This window comes from Dermacentor variabilis, chromosome 10, assembly GCF_050947875.1.
Source record: "Dermacentor variabilis isolate Ectoservices chromosome 10, ASM5094787v1, whole genome shotgun sequence".
Taxonomy (NCBI): Eukaryota; Metazoa; Arthropoda; class Arachnida; order Ixodida; family Ixodidae; genus Dermacentor; species Dermacentor variabilis.
This window is the reverse complement of record NC_134577.1, coordinates 28954530-28979800: the sequence shown is the minus strand read 5'-3', so window position 1 is coordinate 28979800 and position 25271 is coordinate 28954530. Positions and strand designations below refer to the sequence as shown.

The window sequence follows — 25271 nt, the reverse complement described above, 5'->3', positions numbered from 1 at the left end:
GCAGAATGCGACGATGGGCCAGTTGGTTGCTGCTCAAGTTCACTCTTACACGGCTCGTTCGCGCTCGGAGATTCGGCTCAGAGCGGCGCCGCATCTCCTGCCGCCGAAATGACGCGTCGCCCACATAGCTCGCCCTTCGCACGCCGGAGATGCTGCGAGCTCTCGTAATACGGTGAAAAGAGGGACGTCGCACGAAATTTTGCTACACAATACAATTGAATCAACAGGATGAATCTAGAAGGTGCCCTTAAGAGCAGCCTGACTAAACTTATGTTATTTGGTAACCGATTGGCAGCGGAAAAAGCGGAATTAGGCACAGCCGAATTCGATTCCGCGCCTCTTAGATGCCGATTGTTGTCAGATTGCTATCAGAGTGTTCACCTATTGCAATGCGTTTTCAGCATAGCGATTACCTACGTGCCTTCGGAGCAAATCAGCAATAAGCGGAGATTCCCCCCACCCAGCCGACTCATTTGATCCACGCAACTGTGGATTACGCAGTCTCTGGGATCGGCCCACTTTTCATTACGCCAATTCCGGAATCAGTCGAGTTCACTATATATCGCGTTATATCTCCGGGATCGGCCCGCTTTACGCGGAACAGACGCAAGAAGCGCGCGCAGACGCGCCAAACCACAAGAAAAAAAGGTACAGAAAAGTTTGCTTTCGTAAAGAAATTATGCAGCTGAAGGCGAATGTTTGTCGCACTGGTGCTCTTTAGGTATCTTCTTTTGTTTCACTGCGTCATTCCGTAGGGAACAGAGCCGCCACCTGCACAACCTTAAGGATAGTAGAGAAGGGGCTACATTTAAGCGGATTCGTTATGTGAGTGCTGTGCTGTGTGAAATTTATTTGGTGTGACAGCTGCAGTAGTCATGGTTAGCCAAATCCGGGAGGGGTTGCCTCGAAAGCGTAGCCTGAAGCGCCACCTAAAGATATCTATAACTGACGACAGTATACAGATCTGCCACGGGGGCTATTTAGGATTTATGGCTGCTCTCCTGAGCTCGAGGTCATCGGTTCGGTTCCCACTTGTGGCGGCGCCCGCGTTTCCATCTCAGGTGAACGCGGAAAGGCTCGTTCGTCAAGCCTTGGGTGCACGTTGGATTAGGCCCGTTGGTCAAAGTTAATCCTCAGCCCTCCGGCCAGCACCACCGCGTTTTTTTCGACCACTGTGGAGAAGAAGAAAAGCACAGCACCATGAACTGGCACCATGAAATGTGCATTGACCCCTTTAGAATCGTCGCTGTAATACCATTACACTAGGAAAAAAAAACACGGACAGCGGGGAAAAATTTGGGGGATGCTTAAGCTTCATTTTTAAGAGTGGAACGCGAGAGCACTCAAATATCCCTGACTGCTTCTCGCGCTTCTCGGCAATGGCAGCTTATGTAGGCGTAATGTTTACCAGGAAACGCTGGCGGGGAGTGCTGTGCCCGAAGGCGAGCTTTCTAATAGAAACACGGCGTCTTGCGCGGGCCGCGATGCGCCGGAGGCGAGCGCCATCTGGAGGTGTTGCAAGAAACCGGGCGCGCCGCTCCGTGGTCTCCGAGATTTGCGCACGCAAATCTGCGACGCCGTGGCCGGTCTATGAAGGGTAGAAACCTTGGAAAAGGGGTTTGAGGTTGAATTATGTTTTCTCGTATATTGAAATTGCAATCCGACGCTATCATGTCTGTAAGTCGTACTTTACGATTTTTCCTACGTATGTTAATTTAAGAAATTCAATTAATTCAGTAGAGAGAGGTGAAGAGGAAAGGTATGGAGGTTACCCAGATATTAGTCTCTGGTTTGCAACCCTACACTGGGGTTGGGAGATAGGTGTTAGAAAGAGGACAGAGTGTAAAGGGTTAAAAAGATGCACACACAGAGACACGCACATGAAGGGCCTTCCGGCTAGAGACTTTCACAAAGGCCGTTAGATCGCAAGAAGCGCACTAGCGTTTAGCAACGCCTAACCACACTTCATACAAATGCGTGGCGTCTCCACGGTGAAGCTGTGATGGAACTGGAAGGCTTAATGTGGGATCAAGGGAGTATAGCCGAGAATTCCTAAAATGTGGCTCATTCCATTGCGATGTGGTGCGTTTGTGTGGGTTTGCTTGTGTGGGTTTGCGTGGTACGCCGCTTTTGCTGAAACGATGGTCGACGCTGAACGCGGGACACCGACGCCGGATTTTCAGCGCACGGGGCCCCTAACTCTATCGCGTTAGAAGGTTTCTCGCATGCGTTCAAGCAATTGTGTGTACCCCTAGAATTTAACCAAGTGATAGAGAGAGCGAGATAAAAAAAGCCGCGAGGTTAACCAGACGCAAGTCTGATTTGCTACCCTGCACAGGGGAAAGGGATATACTGATGAAAAGAGATATTGCATAGTTTCGTGCGAATTTGGCGTAGCTTCGGCGCCAGAGCAAGGCGCACAATCCCGGGTCTCGCCAATGTTTACACCGAACATTTCCGACTGTACTGCGTTGGATTGAACTGACCCACGAAAGCGTTATTGCAATCCAACGAAATGGTGAAAAATATTCGGTACAAACATGGGCTACACCCGGGACTGTACGCTTTGCTTGGGCGCCGGAGCTGCCACATCTGTGCTCCTCGTCATATACGAGCAATACTGCACCGTTTTGACGAAACCAAGAGGGCGCCGAAGCGTCCAAGCGACGACACGTTACGCGTGCCTCGCGCTATACGTAGCGTGACGCCGGCCTCTCCTCGTTTCGCGATTGATCGCCTCAGCCCCACATCAAGTTCATTAACACGGCGGCTCAGCCTCGTCGCTCTGTGTCCCGTCGGCTTTTTCGGCACACTTTTGACGCTTGAGTAAACGCGCTCTTCGCTGCCGGCATTGCGCGCTGAGTGGCCGGACGTGCCAGGATTGTCGTAAGCCGCTGACGCCATAAGCTCGACAATGGTTTTGGCCGGCAGGGGTTCACCACGGGCGGCGGGAGGTGCTTTATTTCTTCGTTTATTTTGCATTTATCGCGACATGCGCTGACGCCGTCCGAATTAGAACAGGTCCCAGTTCGTTTAACCTTCGAAGTGTTCAATTGTGGGGTGTGGAACATTCCGAGAGGTATATAAAGCGAGAAAAGGAAGCACATATATCGGCAGAGAGGTTAGCGAGAAGGAGAAATTCTATTTGCTACCCTACACTGAGGAAAGATGAAGGTATAAATAGGAAAAGTAGAGGAAGAGAGACAGAGAAAGAGAGAGAGACTTAAAGGTAGCACAGAAACGTAATCACCACAGACTATCCACAGCACAGGTGCACGAAACTGCGCATTTGTCTATGAAGGATAGCAAAAGGTATTGGATTAAATTTTTCCACGTTTTTTGACGAAGGGGACGCTAAATAGGGATCTGAAGCTGCGCTGTTTTACCAGACTTCGCTTCCGTGATGGCATGATGATCACTCTTGACGTCGGAGGAGGTTTGGCTAAAATTGTCGGGTTTAGCGTCCCGAAACACCCAGAAGAGCAAGGCGGGTGGCGGCGACGCCGCGGAGTTCCTGCACCAGCTCACAGCCAGGTCACGTGTTTTCACGGCGTCTGATTCGGTATAGTGAACTGTTTATTGGCACACGACGACTACATTGCTTTTTATAGCAACCAAAGGCTCAACGTTGTGAGGTTCACCAACTTCTCTTTTTTTCCGCACCAAAGCGGCCTGCAGATACGAGAAAGTAATTTGAAGTTTGCGACGTCGCGTGGAGGTGCCCGCCGCTGACGCTACGGTGCGAAGCTCAAGAATAGTAGTTTGGCTTTCGTGTTCTCCGGTGAAATGTCAGCGTTTTCAAACTAAATAAAGCACCTTTTTTTTTTTTGAAAGAAGTTCTTCATACATACCGACTGATTTAGTGTTGCTCTGAACGTGATAAGCCAGCACTGACAGCATGAACGAACGCGACAGGTATTTACCATTCCTGTAAACCAACGTGACAGCCTAAGCAATATTAAAACTGAGAATAGGCACCACAAGTTTTGACGTGAAGCATGAAGTCGACCTATTTTGCGATAATTCGGTCTGTTGTCGTACGATTCCTCATTAAAGACCTGCGCTGCGTATCTAGACATCGTATAGAGGTGCTTTCGCATCTCATCTTGCAGTAAGAAGAGAGAGAGAGAGAGAGGACGACTCTGAGAAACCAGACCCACTAGTTAAAATTTAAGGCACACCTGCCCACTAGTTAGCCACGTTCTTCATTATATTCCAACTGCACTTCATATAAGCCGGGCAACGAGGTTCGCCTTCTCAGATGTCGCGATAAGGCGAGCGCTATAGCAGACGGTACGGAGTCTGAGCTTCCGGCTGAACGCCTCCCACTGTATACAGCCAACAGAGAGAGAGACAGCACAGAAACAGTCAAGCGGAGCATGCAAACGAAGCAACAGCCTCGACGCGAACAGGGAACGCCGAGCCCTGCAGTTACGCAACGTTTACAAGGGCGAACCACCTCCGTGTAGCCCGGTCAGCGTGGCTTTCACCCGCCGCCGACGCTCATCGCTCATCTCAGGTCGGCCGCAAAGGCGCGGCCATTTTCATGGCCACGAACAGTGACGCCGAGAAGATAGAACTGCGCGCGCAGGGTGTTGGCCGGCCGCTCCGCTCCCGAGCTCGGGCAGGCAGGCGCACAAACCTAAAAACCCGCCGTCGACGGGTCGTGTTGCGAACGGCCATCCCTCTAGCGTGTACTGACAGCCTCTTCGCGCCGCTTAGGCGCGGGCATCTTTTGACTATCGTAACGAGGAACTAGTAACTCGGCGCTCACGAAAGCGGAAAGGCACGACAGAGAAGGCTCGTGGGAAAAATCTCCGGGCCTACGAGGTGTGTGCTTCGATTTCTCGAAGTGTCTACCCTGTTCGCTTGAGCACTTTGGAAGCAAGAGCGAACCAAGAAGGCGCACTCTTCTCCAGGGAATGACTTCGGGAAAGGGGTTCTCCAAGACCGCTCGGCTTGTGCAGTGGCTGAACGGTGGTCCTTCGTCGTCGCCTCCGCGGTCGTCGACGTCATTGCCGTTTCTCGCTCGCCATTTCCCTCCTCCGCTCGGTATAGCTCGCTTGCTCTGGTTTTTGGCCCGGACAGAGGGCGTGTGTGTGTCAGTGTACGGGGAGGAGGTGACCGAGGACGACCGAAGGTCGCGCGGAGCGTGATTAATGACGAGGAGCAAGAAATCGCTGCGCCTCCGCGCGTGCTACGGTATGTGGCGAGTGCCTACGAAGAACGGACTTCTTTTTTCTGTTTTAATCTATTTCAGGCTTCTGTTCGGTCCTTTTGCGGTCGCCTTGGCATATGGTTGGCGCTGCCGCTGGCTACCGGCGTGCACATTTACGCCTCTGGCACGCGCGCACTACTTTTCCCGATGTCCAATCAAAGGTGCGCTGGTCGCGCAGTGTATTAATAATTACGCCTCCGTGGCGCCGCCGCCGCCGTTGCATTGTGTGTGCGGGAGCCTTCTGGCAGGCGGGGAACAGGGCTGCCCGGCGGCACTCTACAGGGAAAGGAGGAAGGGTCGCATATGGCAACAAAATGGCTGGCTTTTGGGTCGTAAGCTTAGCACTTTATTCCTTTATTGTTACCTTAATTTGGGTCTTATCATGGGATACTTGAAGGGATGTACATATGCTTGACACAGTCGATAAGTAACGTGTTACAAAGATGAGTCTTGTTTCCTTGGTGGCATAACTGAAGAACCCCTTGAAGGGCCGTTCGTTTCATATTTGCGTTAGGGGAATAATGCGCGAGTGAGAAGAAAGGGAAAGCGCATAACGCAAGTCGGAACTGTGCATGTAGGCACAGACTACCAAAAGAGTTAGTGTTGGCAGACAACCGACAAACGTACCCGCGAACTCGTGGTTAGCTCAGATGATAGAGCGTCTGCCCGGAAAGGCGGTGGTCCCGGGTTCGAGTCCCGGACCAGGACGAATTTTTCTTCAACTCTGAGGCTTTTCTTTCGAGGAACCCGTACGCGTTTCCTTTGTAGCAATTGCTACGAACGGGTGGATGTCTGATTTTCCCTTTATTAATAGTACTTAGCAGCCCAACACCATAGTCGCTAAGCAAACACGGCGGGTTGCACTGCAAACGCAAAACTCGAGAATACTGAATAGTTGTTGAGTGCAATGAGTGGGGTGCTCATGCTTCAGGGGAATTACTACAATGCATGCAGCAGCGTTATCGATGATTACCTGTCGACATCCACATGGACCTCCTTGCTCCCTCTTTTATGGTGATCTGTAAATTATTACTACCTTATGACCTACTGACGCCGCTATTCTCAAAACTTTGTTCTGCTGGCACTGTGCTCCTACTACTCATGACCTCGCGATCTACCGATTCCAACTACTTATGGTGCATCAGTTGTGTGTCTCTAATAGAGTAATCATTGCTCATCAGTGTCAGCAGGCGACCAGTGACACACCGCAATACAACGACTGCAGTTCGACGCGCAAAACGCGTGATTTGACGACAAACTTAGTGCGTCATTCTCAGTTTCTCTTTCGCGTTCAAGTGCTTGCTACGACGTAGCACATCTCGTGCTGTTATCGGGGTCAGCCACCCATGCCTTTGATTATACTGCCTCCCGACCGGAGTTTTACGTCATCACGAATGAATGTGATGGTCTTGTGATTGTCTCGTGGTAAGAGAAAATTGAGTGTGTGTTAAGCTGCTAAGCACGAGGTCGCAGGATCAAATCCCTCCCGCGGCCGCCGCATTTCGATGGAGGCGTAATGCAAAAAAAAAAAAGAAAAGAAAAAAAAAACGCCCGTGTTCCGTGCACTGGGTGCACGTTAAAGAACCCCAGATTGTCGAAAATTTTCCGGAGTACCCCACCATGGCGTGCCTCATAATCAGATCGTGGTTTTGGCACGTTAAACCCGAGAATTCAATTTAGAATAGAGTTTAAAATTCGGAGCGTTCATCAGTGTAAATAGTGGCTGGCTATTCTGTGCTCTGGAAAAAGGTTAAGAGAATGAAAGTGGATTGAGCTAACTGTGCATAATATTGAATGAGAAAGAAAGATGAATGAATGAATGAATGAATGAATGAATGAATGAATGAATGAATGAATGAATGAATGAACAGAAGAACTGCCATATAGATGTGAAATTGCTGTACAGCCTAAAAATGTGACCCGATACCGAAGGTATAGCGCACTCTAAACAACTGACCACGTGGCACACTGATGCGCCCAAGATTACTTTCTCTTTCTTCGATGTCAACCGCTCTTGACTCGCCATTCTTATATGTATAAACGACACATTAGATATAATCTTATGTATATACCAAACGATTAGCACGGTGCAAAAGCAAAAAAAAAAAGGAGGGTGTGTTAGCCTACATTTTTTCTCTTTAATTTACTGTGTACAGTCCTTTTCTCAGAGCGCCGCGCAGAGAAGATGATCAGCCTTTCATTGACGGGCACTTCCGCAAGTCGAGCTCTGGCGATGTCAACGCCTGACTAGACTCAATAGGGTAAATCCGCCACCGCACACGACACCTTGAGCAGGTGTCGTGCGTGTTGTAGCGGATTGAACTCTTCAGATGGAACGCCCCAACTGCCATGCATTCTCCAACGTCGACTTGAAGCAGCGTGTCAGAGAAGCATACCGACTGCCTGTCAAGGTGGCATCGTAGGGCTTATGTACAACCCTACAGGGCAGCGCAAGGACAAACAAAAGATACAAAATAAATAAACGTTCGGCATCATTTCTTTTTTTCGTCTTTGCTGGGGAGGCCGGCCAATTCTTCCATTCGCCTGATTCCCCTTTCACTTTTTATGCAATGTGCCACCACAGTGTAGGAGGGGAGATGGGGAGAGGGTGACCGAATTAATTAATGAGTAAATGAATGAATGAATGAATGTGCTCAAAACGTTCTGCATGAGCTTGTAGACACAAGCGCCTGTGTTATGTCATTTCTTCTGTCCTCGTTTCTTGCGCTTTGCAGTCACGTCTACATTGAATCACCAACTAGTACAAGCTTCCACTTTATCAGACGCAGGAGGCTGTTACTCCATGTACCTTACCCTTGAAGAGTCCGGAGCTCTGAGGCGAAGAAAGGTTTAGGCGAGATTTAGCGTTTTACGTAGTGCAGTGTTTGTCGAACCCACGACATCTGGCCGCCGATGTGACGGTTAAGTCAATGAGACTTAGCCTGGATCTCTGGTGGTGTGAGGGCTAAACGCGGTTTCCGAGACATGGCTCTATGCGAGTCCGCGCACCTACGACGGAGAAAAGTACAAACTACTGGTTGCAGGCGACAAAGGTTCTCAGCTCAGACGGCGCGAATATATACTTGCCACTTTAATCGCGACTGTTCGTTTTGGTGGTCTGGACGTAGAGACGCAGGTGTGAATGAAGAAGAAAAACGTTTCTTGACGCCCCTTACACCACGGAGTTCATTTGTGTCGCACTAGACATTTCCAGAATGCCAATTTCCGCTTTGTCCTTCATTCAGTGAGTCCAAACTAACCTGAGTGGGTGGTCTGTCGGACTTACGAGAATTAACTACAAGACGACATGGTATACATACAGCAGACAACGAAGCTTGTGTGTTCATCTTCGCCACACTCTCGAAGGTCCAGTGCATGGATATCGCCTAGTTTTCTTCTCTGGGTCAAGACTTAACCGATACGGGTGGTCCGAACGCTCAGACGACGATGCAGCAAACTGCGTTGTTTCTGCTGCACAAAATTGGTTATTTCGTGCCCGCTGCACTCTTAAGCTCGGGGCTGTGCGTTTTATTTTTTTTCTTTCGCTGCTTCGTTCACTGGATCCCGCAGATTAACCAAAATGGGTGGTCTTCCGAGGGTGCCTTCGGAGGGTGAATTAACGAACGGCGTCGTTATAGACGGCGCGGGGAAGTTTTGTTGAATTTTTTTTTCTTCGCGCTCAGCTCTCTGGTTCCAGCCCGCGCAAAATGGTTAATAAATGGTCAGCAGTATCCACTGCACGCACTGGTGTAACTGGCTGGCGCACGCGATAAGCTCCCCCCTCCCCCCTCCCCCCTCTGTACACAAATGGCGAGCCAGATCGATTCGCTCGCGTGATCGCCGCCGCTGTGCAGAGAACCCGGTTCGTCCTGTCGTGACGGCCGATGCACAAATCGTGTTGGCATTTAATCAACGCCGCTGATCGAGCCCGGCGCGCATCGCTCGTTGCGTAAGGGTCGAGATGACCGCGCAGTATCTCTCGGACATCGCGTGCGTTCTTCGTCGACAGCCACGGAGAATCGATCGCTGGAGGTGTTCGCCGGAGCCTATTTCGTGGGCCTCTTCCGACGCCTGCGGGTTTATCGGCGGCCCAAGCTAGTCTGATTCATAATGTGCCTATCGTTTACGGTGTGCCTTTATTTATTATTATTACAATGGTTATCGAAGGCGTAGAAGGAGATGTTAATTGGCGCACAGATTTGGCGCCTGCTGCTCCCTGTCTCAGGAACAGGTTAAATTATAGTTACGCACACATGTTTGTTTGTTTGTCTGTCTGTTTGTTTGTTCGTTTGAATGCTTCAGTTAGACAATGCATTGTCTGGGATGTAGGGGCTAAAGGGAGACGCAACTGCCTGACAAAGGCCCCCCTACCCGCACATTGCTCGGGGGGCGGAACATCATGAAAATATGATGTTCACTTATGCACATAGTTTGTCCAGCAGAACGCGTAGAAGAGCATTTAAAGGGCCACTAATGAGAAAAATAATTTCAACTGAATTAGTGAATTACCCTTCCACAATACCAAGGAAGGAAATTCGGAGGATGCTTTAAGAGTGAAACGCGTAGCATTCAGATATCCCTGACTGCTTCTAACGCTTCCAGGCAGCTGCGGCGTACGTAACCGAAATGTTCACCGGGAAACGCTGGCGGCGAACGTTATGCACGAAGGCGAGCTTTCTGGTAGAAACGCGGCCTCCTGCGTGGGCCGATCCTGGAGGTGTGCACAGTCCCGCCAGAAAAATTACATAATTTTCAGGTTTCTGTTATTGTCTTGCACTTTCAATATGTAGTCTTAGAAGAGTTAATATGAAAGGCATGCGCTGTCGGTGTTTTGTTTCATGACATTTGTTTGTGGGCTGTTACTCTCAAAAGTCCGAGGAATTCCTTTGTCAAAAATGTAAGCGAAATTATAAGCAACTTTAGCGATAGAATATAACCCGCATATACCTCAAGCCATATATCAAGGCGTGAGTTATAGATATGCCTAAACATATGGGGAAATTTTCCCTCACGGGCAACTCCGCCATCAGCGACACCGGATTTTCTGCGACATGGGGCCCTTAACGCTAACGCGTTACAAAGAACACCGGTGATTATCATACTCGCTAATGCGAATTTTGAGCGCAGATGTCTAGGTGTTTTGAATTCGCGATATATTGTGGCAAAGAATTCGATTCTGCAAGTCAGGGCCTTCTCGGCGGCGGCGCTGAGCCTCTGCTCGAGAAGCTAGTTTAGCAGCTGGGGCAGACGAAGCACTTCCACCGGTTGCGTCGCTCGCTGTGCAGAAAGAACTCGCTGACGCTATTGTATATTATGATTATATTGTCACGTGGTAGTGACAATACAAGAAAAAGAAATTTGAAACTGTGAGATACAAATTTAACTTCTTATTATGCGAACTTGTGCCCAGCAAAACAAGTAACACTCAAGTAAAGCGATAGCGGCGAGCAGAGTCTCGATCGTCGGATATCTGATCACAGCCATAGCGGCGAGCAGAGTCGTGACTCGTCGAAGGTTCCAGTGTAATAGTGAGAGCCCGCTTGGCTTCCAGAAAGTGCTAAACAATTCACATCGCGCTCACAGTCAGATTACAAAAATCGTAAACCATGTCGGTCGAAACAAGCACCATCAATACCAAGGCAAGCAAGCCAAACAAGCGCGAGCGAGAGCTGACGCGAGCAGACGGTAGTGCGAGACTAGTGGTGGGGGGCGGGGGCGCATGACACCAGTTTCCCGCGCGCGCACGTCACTGAAGGGGTCGCTCCCATTGGTCTCCGCCGTTTGCGGCTCGCGTCTTTCATCTGCCGCTCCGCGTTCGCTCTTTCATCTTTCGCTGTGCTCGTTCATGCGGTTGCCGATAATGACGCCGACGCCCACCGTAGGAACTGGCGCCTAATGCTGCGCTCTGAAAAGAAAGCAAAGCCACTCTTACCACGAGAGGACGCTCGGTAAGGCAGAAGAAGCCGCAGAAACGATAGACGGGTGGCGACGTCACCTTGAAGTTCCCTCACCAGCACGACGCACTTGACGTCATTTACTTAGGCGACGTCTGCTAGGGCCTGATTGTTCATCGGTAACAGTGCACTGCACATTGCGTTTCGAAGGAGGTGGTCATTCAGTTTGGCAAGTTTCGAGAACGTTTACTGAGCCGACGGAGGCCCACGCATGAAAAAAAGAAAAAGAATTGCTTTGAAACGGCGACGTCACGCTGACGCACCCGCGCTGGGGTTTCTGCGAGAAAAAGATTTAAAAGGTAAAGCGCTTTGGCCTTCATTTTCTCTTCAATAATCAACCTATTGTTAGGGAATGAACGAAACTAGAGATTTTTTGAGAACATGTTTTATTAGTTTAAAACTTATTGTTTCCTTTTTGGTGTGCCTTTAATGCACTCACAGCGACGTAATAGCCGTAACCTAACATAACGCTAACATAAACCCAAGATAAGCCCTACATAACAGCCATAATAAACACACACAGCCGTAACAATCGGTACAACATGGCGAAAAGACTTGTGCGAATCGAATCGCATGTAATTAGGTAATTAGATGTAATCACTTACGTTTTGCTGATTTAGTGATTTATCGATTATTTTGTTTACTCAATAAGGCTTACTGTAATTCAGTTGCTTTTTTGTATTCGCTAACCGATGGCACACAACCATTACACTGCTGACGAAGCGAGTCTTGAGCACTTAAAGTTGGCGCGAACTACAGTGTCCAAAGAGATTAAAACGTGCACGTGTGTTGCCGTGCGTTGCCACTTACTTCCACAGAACTGCTTGTTGTGCATTGAAGCTCAAAACTTACTGGAACGCCAGTAGTTCGGTCGCATATGGGAACGCGTATTTGAAAACAGGCGTCGTCCTAAGTATTCGCTTCAATTGGATATGACTTTCGAAGTCACCAGTTGCTATTCCAAAAACTGCAATATGTGTCGTAAAATAATCGTTAGAGAGCTAATTAGCAAAAGAAATTGTTCGATTGACAAATATCGTTTTGACTTCTTGAGCATTTAAATAACGCCCGCCTCTCAGAGTATTCCATCTCAGGTCGCAGAATTGTGCTAAATATGCTACAGCTTATCTTTTTTTCAAGTTCTGTAACGATACCAAAAAATAAAAGAAAGATCCAGTATGCACGACATATATACACCTATTTTTGCAATTGTAACACACGAACGCTACTGTTGGTTTGAAAAATGTGCAGCTTTATTTTAACTGCATTACAGATTTTCCCACCTTTCAAGGAACGTAAACACTTTTCCGGCGTCTGTTGCAACTGGTCGTTTAGAGTGGCTAAATTGTGAAAGGCACCGGGAGGACCACCATCAGATGTTTGCCGCCGACGAATTTAAACGGCGCCTCTTCGTAGTGATCCATGGCCCAGTTCGTACGTTACTGCCAGATATTCACCTGTGGACATTCTTTCAGTTTATCACTGGCCCTAATGGGAGTGTGGCCCTGCCCCCTGCAATGATGAAGCGCTGCGTTTCATAGAGAACCCAGACTCGAGCATCGCGGCATTGAGTAGTCACAATCGTTTGAGAATAGTGTTCGCACGTTACTGCACAGCCCTTCTCTCCAGCGCCGAAATTGAGCGAGTCTTTAGTGTAGGTGCGGGTAACCTAGCAAGAAAAGTAGGGGAAAATTTCGAAGAAAATTTTGGAAAGCAATCTTTAGTCAAGATAAACAACCTGTGATGGGTCGCAGAGGACACATTGAAAGAGCCAGGCTGGCTTGTTATATTTACACTACCTGTGCAAGGTTAATGAAATGGGGACCAAAGTAACGTTAGAATCATGGATTACATTTGAATAATTGTTCAATTACTTCCGTAGGGTAGTAAGTGGCAACCGCAATCAATTACATTTTTAAAGAACTAATTGCAGTTTTAATCAGTTACATTTTTTTAAGCTGTACAAGTCTGATCACATTACGCAGAAATTCAGAAAACAAGAATGGGAACAAAAACTACAAATCGGGAGAACACACAAGTAGTATCTATGGCCACAAAATATTCGAGGACCATGTTGTGCAACCAAAGGCTTGGCTCCAACGATGGCGCAATGCATGAGCATTTGGAAAATATCAGGGAGAAACAGGTTTAGCTGCGGCACCAAGTTGACAAACAGGCAACTAGCTGTTCCTCATTCTATCGCAATCGTGCTGTCGCTCGGTCAATCGTAATTACACTGCACGCGCCGTTATCAGGCACTGAGCGGCCGGCCAGTCGACGCTGGCGCGGCACTGCGAATGTAAACTGCATAATGTTCTACGCAGATGTGTAAGTTGGCTTTCCTGCACTGCGTTTTCGGCGCTCACGGACGAATCAGTGAGACATGCCAAGCTTCGCTATAAAAATAGTAATTTTCGGGCCGCTCCCATGGCGGCCGGCCGTTTCCCGTGTGTGGCGCCCCAATTGCACCTATTGAGGTGGGGATGCCTTCGACACACACCCCTTTCCGAGCGCTGACGTCCCATAATGGCCGAGCACGAGGCCGGGAGTGCGTTTTTTACCTACTTTGCCGGCAGATGCCCGGCGGCAGCACTTGCCTCCCACAGCCGCGGCGCACGCTTTTCAACAGGGCCGTCTGTTATCCGTAATAGGATAGCAATAATAAAGTGGCGATTTTTTTTTTCTGAACACTGTAAGTGACGCACGTTATGGAAATCAATGTTGTGCGATAAGGAATTCATTAAGAACCAACGTGTTTAGCATATTTTGGAAGGTGGTCATTTGTGGCACTAGGTAGGGGGGAGGGGGGAGGGGAGGGCACTGCCACTACGTGTTGCGGGTGGCGCTCCGCGGTACCAGCATTCCTTGCCACCTTATGCGGAAGGTATACTAAAGCCCCTCCATCCACGCGCCACCGCCGCTTGTATGGAGGGCCTTTTGAAGGTACGTCCTCTGAACGCTATTTCTTCAAGGACGAGTTGGGTAACCCGCACAGCGGCTGCGAACGCCCTTCGTCTGGCCGCAGACGCCGTGATCAGAGGGACAGCGTGTCGAAACTAGGGCTGGCCGAATATTCCTAGTTTCGAATACCAATCGTATATACTACAACCTTGACTATTCTTATTCGAAAAATAACTATTGGGTATTTTCGAGTACACTCCAAACTAGCCAAAAAATGACGTCCGGATGTTGAAGCCTGGTTATACTGTTCTCCGGATGCTAAGCAAGGCATCGCAGATTACGAGAAATTAACGACAGTACTTTTCGAAACGATGCAGAAACAAAAGCAAGGTTTGTTTTTTAATTATTGATGTATCTTGCGATGGAAACTTACATGGCAATAGGTGATTTTTTGCTTGCAATCTGTCATTTGTGGTTTTCTTTTTGTCAGTCGTCATGTGCAGTTTAGTTTTTTTCGCTACAACCTGTAATGTTTGCCTGTCAGCGGGTGCTTTCAGATACGTCTATGGCACACAAGTTCTTCAGCAGGTTTCTCTCTCTCTCTCTCTCTCTCTCTCTCTCTCTCTCTCTCTCTCTATATATATATATATATATATATATATATATATATATATATATATATATATATATATATATATATATATATATATATATATATATATATATATATATATATATATATATATATATATATATAGTGTGTGTGTGCGTGCGTGTGTGTGTGTGTGTGTGTGTGTGTTTGTGTAGCGCAGATTGTCTTTGCGAACCTCGCCGAGTTTCGTGACCACGGGCGCTTCGGCCCTGCTGTTCCCTTGGGACGAATAGGCCAACCAATTACAGAGGAGAATGCGCGCCGCGCCCGTTTCTAGGTGGCTTTGGCCTGCCGCTGGGCTCCATGAAGCATCACCACATGGCGCTCGCCTCCGCGGTAGCGACGGTAGCGGTGTGGTCGGCCGTGAGGGGAATCGAAAGAAACCGCAAAGTTGGCCTTCGCGCATCCGCGGTTGCACGTTAATGAGGAAGTGAGCGCCTCTTACGGATAGAATGGATTCGAATCGCGCTACGTACGCATGTGCAAGGTACCTCTGAAACCGTGGTGCGTTGAAGGCGTCTGTCGTACCGCTAGTTGTCAGTAACTCCGTTTAACAAAAGGCTGGTATAATTTGTCTGCGCCCCTGCGTGCGTGCGTGCGTGCGTGCGTGCGTGCGGGTACTCGTGTTTCGACCCTATGCACTCAGACAAAGCTTCGCTGTGTGTAGATTGCAATTATAGTCGGATGTGCTGATTTTTTTCCCCACAATTTCACTCTTTTCCGTTCATTCATTTAAAGGGACACTAAAGGCAATACTAAGTCGGCGTGGACTGTTTAAATACCGTTACAGAAACCTCGCAACGCTTGTTTAGTGCCAAGAAAAGTTTACGATCCGAGTAACTTTTTCGAAATTCTAGTCTCCCGCCACCCAACCGGGGGAGTAGTGACGTTGCGTACGCCGTCACCTCCTTTTGCTGCCGTCGGTGAGTAAAAAGGCGCCCGACAGACGGCAGTACCGAGCCAAGACAGAGCGGTGGATTCGCCGCTGCAGCTGCTCTTTGGTCAAGTGGCGTAGACCGTTCGGTCATCCCGCGACATCACATGGAAGATGAATTCTCTGCTAATTGCAGTTTGTGCGAATTTCGCGAGCCAGCAAAACCAGAGCAGCACTAAACGAAACTACCGAAACGCGAAAGCGTGGGCGGCGCAGAGCCGAGCGAAAACGACACATTTCGAGTGCCCGCGTCGTTGTGAAGTGTAATTTCAAGTAGGTACTTATTCTAAAAATAAAATACAACTGAGAACTAGAGAAGTAACTTTTTATTTAGTCTGATAATACAATGCAAGGACGTTTTTTGCGAAGAGTGGTTGAGTACTTGTGACAGAGTTTAACTGAGGATGGGTTTCGTCATCGGGCAAGTACTTGAATGTCCCGGGGGAATCTCTATTCATGTCCTGCATTTACCTCAATTTCTCGATTATTAAGGCTCAGTTCGCAATAATATCGACGCGTTAGAGATTCTGGGGCACTAATCTATCACTTCATCTTGACCTAATATTTGCCTTTAGCGCCCCTTCAATTAGCGTTTGTGGAAAGATAGTTTAAGCCGCCATTCTTTCTTGGAACGCTTGTTTGCAGCGTGGCTCTAAAGTTGTTGAGGCTGTTGGCGTAGTTTCCTTTCAGTGGCAATTACAGGTCTCGTGTTTAAAACTGATCCATTGTCTCTGATACTTAGCTGTATTTTTGCACTACAGGCATGTTGTGTGTGTATGTGTGTGTGTATATATATATATATATATATATATATATATATATATATATATATATATATATATATATATTGCAAAAGTTGAACTTTATAGACATGCATGTACTAGCTCACACATATCTGCCATAACGGTCCCCCATTTTTTGCATTCAGCCCCTATCAAAAGATGGCAACTGCTTTTGACACCTAACCCGCGACCTCCTTCTCAGCAGCGCAATGCCAACCACCTAACCGAGCACGACCTTGGTTAACCTCCCTGCCTGTCCCCCCCCCCCTCTCTCTCTATTTACTCCTGGTATTCTACATTCATAGTTGTTCTTAAGGTTCACTTGCCTGATCTTGTACCTATCCGGCGATAAGATTCTCTTTTGCAGTTTATGTACGTGTACGCATTTTATGTATTTTACATGCCCTGGTACCGCTTCCGAGCACACACACACGCACACACACTTTTCCCCCACTTTGGCACTCCTAATACTAACGCAATAATAAACTTAATAATGATAAACTGTTGCATTAGCTTTTAGTGCTGCAATGTCTACACTCCATTAAGTTTCGCAATGCTAGCTTGAAAACCTGAAGCTGCAATTATTCATCCAACATAGGAAAATCCGTGATCGTTAGGTGGATTTTTTTACAATTTCGCATGAATTCATTGCGGCATCACGTTACAGCTTCTTTTACGTTTTGTTCTGCGCCTACCATTAATATTCCTAATTATATAGTAGTCAGCGGAAAAATAAATTATGGCGATTTCGATCGGGGATATCGCTAAGTCTGCACCTTCTTCAGTGAGTTGAATACCTTATGCATCAGGTGACTTGTATATGTTCCGCACACGCGTAAATGACTTTCTTTTTATTTAAAGCATAGCTTTTGCTCGTAATGTCGTGAGTGTCATCAAATCGTGGAAACTAGAGGCAAAATGACACTATACTTAATTCCATGCAGCCAATTCGCGACAGAAAGTAAGCTTCAAGAAGGCATATGAGAATCCACAAGGTCGCTGGAAATCTGAAGGGGTGACGTTTACCCAAATCCATGTACTGAAAGTGTCTGCTGGCAAAATAGCACGCGACAAGAACCCTGTATGAAAGGGGATGCTGTGACTTCATTATCATAGCCATCAACGTAAAACAGAAGAAAAAAGATAACTGAATAGCTAAAGATCGAACGCATGGTACTTCAACTTCGGAAAGAGCTTTCCGTAGATGGATGGATGTATGTATGTATGTATGTATGTATGTATGTATGTATGTATGTATGTATGTATGTATGTATGTATGTATGTATGTATGTATGTATGTATGTATGTATGTATGTATGTATGTACGTATGTATGTACGTACGTCCCCTTTGGAACGGGGCGGTGGGTTGCGCCACCAAGCTCTTGTTATTATACTGCCTGACGTCCTACCTAGGTTAAACAATAAAAAACTAAAGAAAACCACTATGAACTCCCACAACCAGATTTTCTGATCCCCTATTGTGAACTGAGCTTTTGTACGTCTCCGTTTTTTGTCGTTTCCATACTTCCACCAATCCTCCAATTGCCTCTTCCTAATACCGATTGCGGACATGTTTACTTTTCCACTGCTGTCGCTGAACCCAAGAGTATACTGTACTAGAATAATACCCAAGGGCTTCAAGGAGACCAGTGGTGCCTAAATAGACCGCTGGGCAGACGTCTTCACATTCTAATAACACATGCTCCATAGTTTCGCTAGCTTTACCGCAGCAAGCACATGCTTCTTCTTCCTTATTATATCTCGCTTTATAGGTGCGTGTTCTAAGGCATCCCGATCTCGCTTCGAAAAGTAATGAGCTTCCCTTTGAGTTTCAATCACAAATTGTTTCTTTCCTGATTTCGGCTGGATGGATGGATGGATGTTATGAGTGTCCCCTTTGGAACGGGGCGGTGGGTTGCGCCACCAGGCTCTTGCTATTATACTGCCTAATCTCCTACCTAGGTTAAACAATTAAAAAAAAAAACACTATTACTCCCACAACCAAATTTTCTGATCCCCTATTGCGAACTGTGCTTTTGTACGTCTCCGTTTTTTTGTCGTTTCCCTACTTTTATTGCACCAATCCTCCAATCGCCTCTTACTAATCCATATTGCGGACTTGTTTACTTTTCCACTGCTTTCCGGCTGGATGGATGGATGTATGGATGGATGGATGGATGGATGGATGTTATGAGCGTCCCCTTTGGAACGGGTCGGTGGGTGGCGCCACCAAGCTCTTGCTATTATACTCCCTAATGTCCAACAGAGGTTAAACAATAAAAAACAAAAAAACACCATGAACTACCAGACCCAAATTTTCTGATCCCCTATTTCGAACTGTGCTTTTGTACGTCTCCGTTTTTTGTCGTTTCCCTACTTTTCTTCCACCAATCCTCCAATCACTTCTTACTAATGCCTTTTGCGGACATGTTTACTTTTCCACTGCTATCGCTGAACCCAAAGGCTTCCAGGAGGCCAGTGGTGCCTAAATCGACCGCTGGGTAGAGGTCTTCACATTCTAATAAAACGTGCTCCATAGTCTCCCTAGCTTTACTGCAGCAAGCACATGCTTCTTCTTCCGTCTTATATCTCGCTTTATAGGTGCGTGTTCTAAGGCATCCCGATCTCGCTTCGAAAAGTAATGAGCTTCCCTTTGAGTTACCATAAATTGTTTCTTTCCTGATTTCGTTTTTTCCTCTTAAGTAGTTACTCATGGCAAGTTTCTTTTCCATTGCCGCCACCCATGAGAATATTTCAGCCTCTCTGCCTTTCCGCGCTTGACCTTCTTTGTTGCTGTGTTGCCCACCCTACAGGCCGCATACTTGCTGGTAAGCTTCCTAGTTCTTTTCCTCCACTGTGAATCAATGTTTTTCCTGTACAGATACCTGAACACTCTCCCAGCCCATTTACTTTCTTCCATATTCCTCAGCCGTTCTTCATACTCAATTTTACTGCGAGCTTCCCTCACTTCAAAATTAGTCCTGCCCATATCACCCTGCACAGCTTCATTTGTAGTCGTCCCGTGAGCGCCCAATGCGAGGCGTCCCACTGACCTTTGCTTCCCATCGAGTCCTGATTGTACCCATGATTGAAAGCAAACAACCGCATTTCCAAAAGTAAGTCCTGGAACCATTGCACCTTTCGACGTACCTCGGATCACCTCGTACCTACTGCATCCCCATAGAGCTCTGTGCGGCTGCATTTCTCTTCCCCTTTACTCTTATTGTTTTTTCCTGCGTTTCCATATATCTATTGCCTTCGTTTATCCATGTACCAATGTATTTATATTCTCTTACCCGAGGTATTTCCTGGCCCTGTATTGCCACTGTCTGTTCACTGTTTTCATTGAATACCATAACACCTGATTTTCTAACAGTAAATTTCAGACCTAAATTGTTCCCTTCCTGACCACAGATATTAGCCAGACGTTGCAAATCACTTAGCTTGTTAGCTAGCAACACAATGTCGTCCGCATAAAATAAACGTGGGAGCTGCCGCTCTATTACTGTACCCGCTTGTTTGTATAAGAGATTAAGCCTGATATTACTTCCTTCTCGCGCCCTCTCCATCCTCACCATTTACATCATAAACAGCACCGGGGATAAAGGGCACCCCTGCCTCAGTCCCTTGCTGATATGAACTTTGTCCTCGCTCCTCATCCCTTCCCATTCAACGCAAACGGTATTTTCTAGGTAAATCTCTCTTAGCAGCTGTAGACAATCGTCACCTAAGCCTTCCCCTTCCAGAATATCGCACAAAATGTTGCGGTCTACGTTGTCATAGGCTCCTGCAATGTCTAAAAAGGCCACATATAACGGTACAGGACTCGTACTACCATCTAGCGGTGGCGCCGCGAAACTGACCTCTAATTTTGTTTGTCCGTTCGCAAGGCGCAAACTTCAAACCATGCCTATCGGTGGAGGTGGCGCGCAGCGATGTTTGCTTGATTTATCAACAGTCCTGAGCCTTGCGAAGCAGATGTGGACTATGTGGATACAGCGCACTTTGCACAAGTTTCGTTAAAATAGGGTGTCAGTTTGTTGAAGGCAAAAAAAAAAAAAACCTTGTGAGGCAATAGAAAAGCAAATAATTGTCGACGTTTATGCGATTAGCATTCAAAACAATGTAGCGACGCACCGCATCCCTTAATGCACCTGAATATATCATCCGTATTGGTCCTTGCGAGGTTTCTATTGCTTCGGCTGTGTACCACAGACACTGGATTCGGGTCCGGCTCACTTTCCTATAACGCTCGGTCGTCAGGGTAGGCCATGGCCAGGACGGCACGACGACGACGGTATGGCCGCGAAGCGGTGACGACGACGGAATGACGAAGGATGACATCGATGAAACGACGAAGGCAGTATGGCGACGATGGCGTGCCGACGACAGCGTGAAGACGAATGCGCGCATCAACGGTATGGGATGACAACGAGTGTATGACGGCGCGAGGCCAATGGGATGACAACGAGTATATGACGCTGGTGTGGCGACGACGAAGCTGGAATGACAACGATGGAATGAGCATGCACGACAATGGAAGGACCACGAGCACATACCTAATTTCCCGAGGTTAGTGTACAACTAAGGTCACTTGGTGGGAAACCGATTACAGACGTAGATACCGGAAAGTTCGTGGAGTATCCTAAGAATTCCGATAGCATTAAAAGCGTGTTTTAAAGGTGTTTCGATGAATAGAAACTATGTCTACGTTTTCCGTCAAAAGCGCGGAATACCCCTAGACTGATTCCTTTAACTTTTCGTATATATAGTGCAAACTTGACTCGGGAAATTGTGCTCCTACATACAGGAGAAAGGTGTTGAAAATTTGCGAGCTCCTGTTTTAACGTACTTCTGCTTCTCGCGCTTGTCTTTATTGCCCGCTAAATTTACTTGGCTACTTTAGTGAGCGAAAGCGGCGCAGCGCGTGTTTTTAATTGCAAACAGCGAAACTACATAGTGTTATAATTGGACTACGCACTGTACCGATAGCATGTCTCGCAAACTTTCCCTGTAGCAAAACGGTTCAAATACGAAAACAAAAGCACTTAATTTTATGACGTTACGTTGGCGTAGAGCGCTGTTTCATTACCTAATTGTGACTGCAAAGTTCGGTCTTCGTTTGCTTGAGTAGTCATCATTTTACAGCGATAGTGGTTATAGGCTCTCTAGCCTGGTTGTTTTGACGTCCGTCGATGTCCGTCGCTAAAATACTAAAACACTTCTCAAGAACATTGGAAAGCAGAAAAGAAAAGAAAAATTATTGTGCCGCGAAGGATTCGGACTTTCGAGTCGCGACCAACAAATTGGCAATCCAGCATTCTACATCTCAGCCACCCGGCCGATGCTGCAGCAGCGAATACGGATCCTCAAAAGCGCAATAGCGCGAGCAGCTGCCGTGATTGGCTAAATCTCAACATATGTGTACTGGCTAGAACTGGCGTCCGTGCCTTCTTGTTCCTGGTGATGGGCTGTAGCGACGGACAGGTCTGGCCTGGCGATGGAGATCGGCAATTCCTGGTCTAGCACGTTGCTTTCACAGTTGCGCAGGTGGTCCTACATTTTCTTCCACGTGTATACGTTTGTTGGTTGGTTTGTTCCTGGCTTTATGGCTATAACCCCCTACGGAGGATCGGTCAGTCATAAATGGGGCGCTGTAGTAGTTTTTTAAATGAAGTGAAGATAATGAAGTCATAATCGTATCCATTATTGATAGCGCGCGTCTGCTTCGTCTTCATTAGTCTTATATAGCCTTCTGCTTCTTATTTTTACTGGATGACCTAGACGTCGTCTTACTTTCTTCAGTGATAGCATGTCTTTTGATTCGGTAGCACATATATAAATTAGGAGGGTGATGGTTTGGGCTAGTTCGCTTTCCATTTTAGACTGTGTGGTACAGCGCGAAGCTGGACAGGGGACATATGGACAGGGTCCTCGTTATTTACTGTGCCCCGTGTTCCGCTTCGCGCTTTACCACACAGTCCAAATATAAACTTGATCAAAGCCGAACGAATCCAGGTGTAGCAGGCTGAAGGATCGTTTTCGTAGATTAAGCCTGGATATATAGTTACGAGGACGAAAAGCCGAGTGATTGTACTTCACCACCGGTAGGTGCAATTCCACAAATGAACATGACTCGCACATATTTTGCTCTTCGCAAAAATATTGCTCGCTCGAACCTGTGAACGTTGACCCTGCGCATCATTATAGTCTTCCCCTACCATAGACTCCATGTTTGCTCAAAGGTGTAATTTTATTGCGATAGCAGTTTTATGGACACTCCAAGCGCATTTTTGCCGTCGTCATCATCTCGGTGAGGTTCCGTATACATTTACATGTCATAGACATATGTATGCTATATTCCATGCGGTATATGCGGCTTACATTGCTACGCCATTCTATCGCTAAAGTTGGTCATACCAGATCTTATATACTCGACAAAGTTATTCCTCGGAGTTTTTGAGAATGACAGCCCACAAACAATATCATAAGAAGCCAACAAACACTGACACCAAAGACACTTTCTTGGGTCACGATCTCGTGACGCCTGCGGCAAAAAGGACGTTCCACGTCCGCCGCCAAGGTCTGTGGGTGGTGGCGGTGGCTAACACTCCCAAGGTTCTACTAGGACACATAAATACCCAAGAAAGTCGATGAGGAAACGGCGCCGCTGTAGTGCAATTGGTAGAGCATCGCGCGCGAAATGCGAAGGTTGTTGTTTCGGTTCCCACCTGCGGCAAGTTGTTTTTTCATCCACTTTAATTTCCATTAATTTATCGTTTCCTAATTTCATTTATTAAGCGCAAGTAATTTCCCCTATGTTGTCTTTGGTGTTAGTGTTTGTTGACTTCTTATGATATGACTAATAAAAGCCGGGCCCCTCGGTTAACCCCCTTTCTTCTCGTTTAGCCCACAAACAAATGTCATGAAACAAAACAACGAGAGCAGATGCATTTATATCTTAAATCTTCTCAGGCTTAAATATTAAAAGTTCAAATCAATAACAGAGCTCAAACCTCAATATGATGTAAATTTATTGGCACGGCTGTGCACTAGCTCCAGGATCGGCCCAGGAAAGAGGTTTGGAGCATGCTCGATAGACGTTGGCTCTAATTAATACACATACATGAATTTGTCCGATGGCGGGATTCAAACAGAGGACCCATAGCACAACAGGTCGTTCTTAGCTAACGTTTGCTTCAATTCATACTGCCAGTACAGCTACGAATCTTACATTTCGTGTAATATTCTAACGTGTTGCTATCGCATTAATTGCTGCTTCCTTATGGCGAAACTGGGATATCTTTAAATAATACTAATAACAGATACCGTTTTCCGTGCGTAATAATCTACTAACATCGCTATCCCGACAGCATGCTGACAAGAAGTGGGCGTAGCGGTAGGCACGCTAGCTATAGAGGATGCGCATGTACAATTAGATGTGTCGGCGGAAGGCGCTTGCTTCGTTCAGATTCGCAAGAATGCAGTTTGGCACGCGCTCGTAGATACCGTATTATTTTGTACCCGCCTGTTTTGTACACAGGAATGCAATCACTTTCCTGAGCGAAACCGTGCAGATCAGGGATTCCGTGATAAAAGTGATTTTCTTTTCGCCTACGAATGTGAGTGTATACCTTGATATTGAAGACTAGTCCAAACTTGGCCTTAGGAATTTTTGATGCCCACTCGTCATGCTCAGTTTGTTTATCTGAATCACATATAAGTTGAGTTGTTCTTGCGCGTGGTGAGTACACTTTTGGTGATAGGTGTCGGTACTCCGTTGTTCAATCAGTCCGCCGATCCCCAACGTACAAAAAAGAACTCGCTTTATTTGAACAATCGGACCACACAACAATGATTATTGGCTATTTCGAACAAGTGCTTCGTGAGTGATCACTGAAAAGAAAGAGAAAATAACGAACTCGTTGGCAATCTCAATGTCTTTTGTAGCGTTTCGCTCTTAGCCCCCGCTCCTCGTTATAACGTAGAGGAGGCGCAATCCTTCTAAAGATTCGCGTCGCTCGGGAATTCGTTGAGTGCCGGCACGTCCTCTGGGCGGAGCTTGCGTGTGCACATCCGTCGAGCCTCGTCGCACTGGTAGCCCTCGGGACAGCAGTGTTCCCCGTCCTCGCAGCAGGTGGCCTTGTCAAACGGGCAGCACACGTACGTGCTGTTTGTAGACTGGCAGCAGGTCATCTTGTCCGGACAGGTGCTCTGGTCGGGGCAGGTAGTCTTCACTTCTGCAGGTGGCACGAGAGATGGGGGAGAGTTTAAGCGAGTCCGGCATTCCGGCAAACGCGGACGGTTTGGGCGTATTACCGCATGAGTGGAAGCGTATAAGCGTGAGTTACCGGCGTGGTGGGGCAAAGCCCCAGTCAGGGAGCTTTTATTGCAGTTAACAAGTTTATTCTATTTCGCTTGAATTTTCGGCAGCGGCGTAATCGTTGGTACGACAATAATAGCTCTGTGGTTGATCTTTACCCCATCACGTCGGCAGTTCGCGCTTACGCCCCAAACCCCCCATTCATCCGGCAAAACACCGTCTGCTTGTGTTTGCCGGAATACCGGACATGCTAAAACTCTTTATTAAAGTTTGAGCGTGTCCGGTATAAGCAATAGAGACTTTTAGCGTGTTCGCTATTCCACCAAACGGCGCCGGATTGCCGGATGAGCGGGGGCGTAACGTGACCGGCCGGAATGGTGCAGCCGCTTGGTGGCGTTGAGTTCAACCAGACAAACACAGAACTATAATTGCAGTAACTCACTACATCCTGCTTCGCTGCTGCTACAAATTTTCGCCAGCGGCGTAATTGTGAACACGATTGCGCC

General features: G+C 47.3%; 1 protein-coding gene across 4 annotated transcripts in view; it reads right to left on the bottom strand.

The window, feature by feature from the left end:
• Positions 1-24251: 24251 nt before the first annotated feature.
• LOC142560236 (progranulin-like) overlaps positions 24252-25271 on the bottom strand; it is a 46750-nt gene continuing 45730 nt past the window's right edge. For all 4 annotated transcript variants that reach the window (XM_075672189.1, XM_075672187.1, XM_075672191.1 and 1 more), the window contains one exon: positions 24252-24682. In XM_075672189.1, coding sequence (XP_075528304.1) covers positions 24447-24682 — 236 coding nt within the window. In that variant the 3' untranslated portion in view covers positions 24252-24446. The remainder of the gene's footprint in view (positions 24683-25271) is intronic.